This window comes from Herpailurus yagouaroundi, unplaced genomic scaffold, assembly GCF_014898765.1.
Source record: "Herpailurus yagouaroundi ecotype Mexico unplaced genomic scaffold, PumYag 66580, whole genome shotgun sequence".
Classification (NCBI taxonomy): domain Eukaryota; kingdom Metazoa; phylum Chordata; class Mammalia; order Carnivora; family Felidae; genus Herpailurus; species Herpailurus yagouaroundi.
In genome coordinates, this window is record NW_024419514.1 from 5,649 (window position 1) to 9,683 (window position 4,035).

At 61.5% G+C, this 4,035-nt stretch overlaps 1 protein-coding gene across 1 annotated transcript; it reads right to left on the reverse strand.

Annotated features, from left to right (window-relative positions):
• Positions 1–1,312: 1,312 nt before the first annotated feature.
• LOC121024640 (extracellular serine/threonine protein kinase FAM20C-like) lies at positions 1,313–4,029 on the reverse strand. The gene is made up of 2 exons (XM_040466845.1): positions 3,613–4,029; positions 1,313–1,769 (listed from the first exon to the last, which is right to left on the reverse strand). Exons 1-2 carry the CDS (start codon positions 3,705–3,707, stop codon positions 1,328–1,330), a joined length of 537 nt encoding a protein of 178 aa, XP_040322779.1. The 5' UTR covers positions 3,708–4,029; the 3' UTR covers positions 1,313–1,327.
• Positions 4,030–4,035: the final 6 nt, after the last annotated feature.

A 4,035-nucleotide genomic window follows, 5' to 3' on the forward strand; every position in this document is an offset into this window, starting at 1 on the left:
TCTCACAGCAGGTCCTCCGTACCCCTCCTTCCAGATGAAGGTCATCTCCTTTCTATACCCTCCTCCTAGATTTTGTGCAAACAGCGTTCAAAGCATTTGTCTTCCTCAGTGTGTCCGTCTCCTGGCCTCCCTGGGCCTCTTGGGTCATCCACGGCGGAATCTTGTTGAGGTTCATTCACCCTCAAACCACTATGCAGAACGGGGCCTGGAGGTCAGCAGGTGCCCGAGAAACTCTGCTCAACGGGTGAGGAGTGAGTTGCTCGATGCCCGGGATATGTCTCAAGAGCGAAGGGGGCACCCGGCTGTGGCTGTCTGGGGACAGTTCCTGTCATGCACACGGCCTGCTTCCCAGCACCGCCTAAAGCCCCTGACACCTGCAAGAGGCAGAAGGGAGGCTGGGCTTTCCACGGGGAGAGCCGGGGCAGGGCTGGGGTCTGGGGAGGTGCTCAGACCCCTCCGGCATAGCCAGCTAAGAGAGGAAAACGTCAGCTTGTTCTTGCCAGCTCTCCGTCACGCGGGTGAGCAGTCCTGGCATGTGGCAGGTGCCCAGCAGACAGCTCGGCACCGGCCAGAGAGGGCCGGAAACAGCCCCTATAGGACCCCGCAAAACCCACTTGCCAGCCTCACTCCCCTGGTCAGCAACTGGACAGAGCCCCAGCGCACTGGGGCCCTTTCAGCACCGTGGCTCCTCGGGAAAACACCAGGAAGACTGTGTCAGAGAACTGTCCGTCTGTTCCACAGCACAGGGTGGGGACCTCCACTCATGTCACCCCCCGACCGGCCTACCTCCACCCCTTCCCGGCTGTGTGTACCGAGGCCAGCTCCTGGGGGAAAGAACCCCCAGAACTATTCTTTCCACCCCAGGGTCTCAGCCCATCCCTCTCACCACTGAGCCACCGCCGCCGGTGACTAGCGGGGACCTTCACAAACGATTGCTTACAGCCCTGAGAACAGTGGCACCAAACCTCCGTGCTCAGAAACTGCCCCTGACACGTTTGCCTGAAATCAGTAACTGGATGCCCCTTCTTGTCCGAGTCAGCAGATCCCAAAGTACTCAGAGATGTTGCCTCTGAATTAGTAAGTGCTCGGGCCTCCACCCCAGGCAGTCAAGCCCTGGTCACTCCTCGCGCACAGGAGATGACAGGAGCAGCTGGCAGAGCTCTGATGCAGAGCTGCTCCCGAACCACACGCCTGTGAGTTCTGCATGTGTCCCCCTGCTGTGCTGAGGGAGGGGCCGCAGCCACCAGGGGTGTGTGTCCCCTCTTTACCCCTGGAGGGGAGACCTGCGGTCTGGGAGGTGCTCCTCCGGGGGACCTCCTCAAGGGGGTCAGCGGAACGCAACAGCAAGGCTCTGAGGCCCCTCTCTCTCCCTCGCCAGCCTTGTCACAGTGGGTAGCAGCCCCTGGCCCACTGACGGCATCGAAAGCGTCGCTCCCCTCCCAGAAGGTGCCACATAAATCATCCCAGGAGGTGATGCTCCGGCAAGGAGCTGAGGAGCGATAGCTCCCCCCCCCCCCCCCCGTCTCCTGCGGAGGAAGGCAGCCCCTGCCTTCTGCAGGTGCCCGTCTGCAGCCCCAGACCTGCACCTACCAACACTGGTGATCTTCTGAGCGCTGAGGTCATGCAGCAGGGCTTCGATGGCGGGGTTATGTCTGGAGTAGAGCTCGTACCGGTTAATGCCGATGTGGAACTTTAGCCAGTTGGGGTAGGAGTCCACTGCCGCCTCCCCGGTGGGCAAGAACTCTTCGTTCTCCGTGCCTTCGCGCGGCCTGCAGAAAATTAAGGTGACCGGAGTCAGCAGGGAAGGAACGGAGTGCTGAGGCCCGGATGGATAAGGAGGAGCTGGTGCCCACGCCAAGGTTTTCACTTTGGGTCCAAACCGATGCAGACGTACTCAAAGGGGCCTCTGCTCAGACAGGACCCTGCGGACGTCGGCACTTTTTCTGCGGCTGCCGTTCTAGTAACTAATGACATAGCGAAAGGCCGTAATTCCTACTTGCGCTCGGGAGACACCCAGACAGCTGTAACTACGTGAGGACCAAGTCCAGAACATCAGCGTGAGGCCCTGCCTCGTCTGTCCTGGGGTCACCCAAACAGCCCAACAAGCCTGATGTCAGCTTGGGGGGTGAGAGGCCACCAGCTCTTCCTGGGGGCAGACCAGCGAGCCGTCTCTGACCGCACACGCAGACACGCCCCGCCCGTCAGAAATCTTCCCTGGGCACTCTCTTTTGGTTCCAACAACCAGGGGCAGAGATGATGCAAGAAGCTAAACTTGATTTTAACGAGAGCAGTCTTGGGTGGGGAGCGAGGAAGGAAGGAGGCACTCACTCCCGCTGAGGCCCAAAGTGGCGCATCCTCTGACATGACATCTCCGGAGCCCGGGGGCCGGTCTGGGGGAGCACACAGACTCCTGCTGGGCCGGAGGGAAATGGAGCTTCTTCTCCTAGCTCCAACTCGCCCGCAAATAGGGCCCTTCCGGCCCCAAATCCTGTCCCGCAGGGGCTGCATCACTGACCATCGGCCCTGGGCTGTGTCTCTCCTGTGAAGAGCTCCAGGTCTGGGCCACTGCTCTGATTCTCAAGTTTCTGAGCATTTCCTTGAACCTGGCCAGCAGTCAAAGCTCAAAGGCCACCGAACACCTTGGTGTATTTAGACCGAAAAGCCTGGGCCTGGTCAGGTTTCAGGGTAGAAAGGATTTTTATGAGATGTTTTGGAAACCTGGCCTTTCCCTGCGTTGCTTGGGTAACCTCTTGCAGGTAGCTATTTACTCCGGCCTGGCTGCTAGTTAATATTTCACTTCTCTGGGTTCCGCATCTGCCTATTCTGCTCCGTGTGGCTGAGGAGGGCCTGGGGGGGGGGGGGGGGAAGGGCTTACACCAGGACAGTTTAAAGAAGTGCTCCTGGGATATGCTTCTCACCTTTTATGAAGCTGTCACCCAACGCAGCTGGCACCATTCCAAGGGAGCCTGCTGTCTGCACCCTGGCTGGGAGAGCCCTTTTGTTCTGCCTCGTTGGGGCCGGCACGCCCCTCTGCTAATTTTGTTCTCGGCCACTGGCTTACAGGGCTCATTAGGCTTCTGCAGACCTTCCTGATGTTCCACTAGAGAAACGTCGCCGAGTGTCTGGAAGGCCTGACAGCCGGCAGCTCCCCGGGGAAAGGTTAGGGGCAGTGGCTCCTCTCATTCATGCCCTTGCCAGCCCGTGCCTGCATTGCCCCACTGGGCTTCTGGAGCCAGAGACCAGGAGCTTGTAGGCCAGCATGGCTCTGCTATGAAGGCAGCACTGACCCTCCCTTGGCTCCACAGGGAACAGTCCCCAAACCACCCAGCAGCCCTTCTCAAGGAGGCAGTCATTCTGGAGACAAAGGCAGTGCCCTGAGCAAGAGACAGCATGCTGCCCCACCCCACAAAGCTCCCCTGGGTGGGGCGTTGCTTGGCCGTGAGGGTCCATACCCTCCCAGGGTTCCTGAGCCTCTGGCCTCTTTACACAATGGCCTGGGATGTGCAAGGCCCTTTCCTGGGAAGGGAGCACAGGCTGAAGGCCCGGTGGAGGGGTCGGGGCCTGCCCGCACCTACCCCCCGGCCCCTGCCCCCTCCGTGAAGCCTCACTCACCAGTCAGGGTTCTCAGCTGCCGCCTTGGGATTGAACCTGATGTCGCTGTTCACATTGAAGAGCACGTCGTCCTCCGTTAGCGGTGGAACGGCCATCCGGTAGAGTGGGTGTTCAAACAGCCTAGCCAGGAGGGAGCCGTCCCCGCTCGGGCCAGGGGGCGGCACCGACCGGCGGGGTCCGGGGTCTCGGAGCAGCGGTCGGTGCGCGGGGTCTCGGGCGCGGGGGCCGCCGGCCTCCTGCCCCTGCGAGGCTCCTTCGGCCGGCTCGGCGGCAGCCGGCAGCTTCTCCAGCGAGTGGGACGTGAGGTTGGAGGAGGGGTCGGAGCTGAAGTCCTGCAGGATGCGCAGCGTGTGTTTGTTGGGCCAGCCCGCGTCGCCGGCCGCGGAGGCGGCGGCCGGGGGCTCCCCGGGGCGGCCCCGCGCC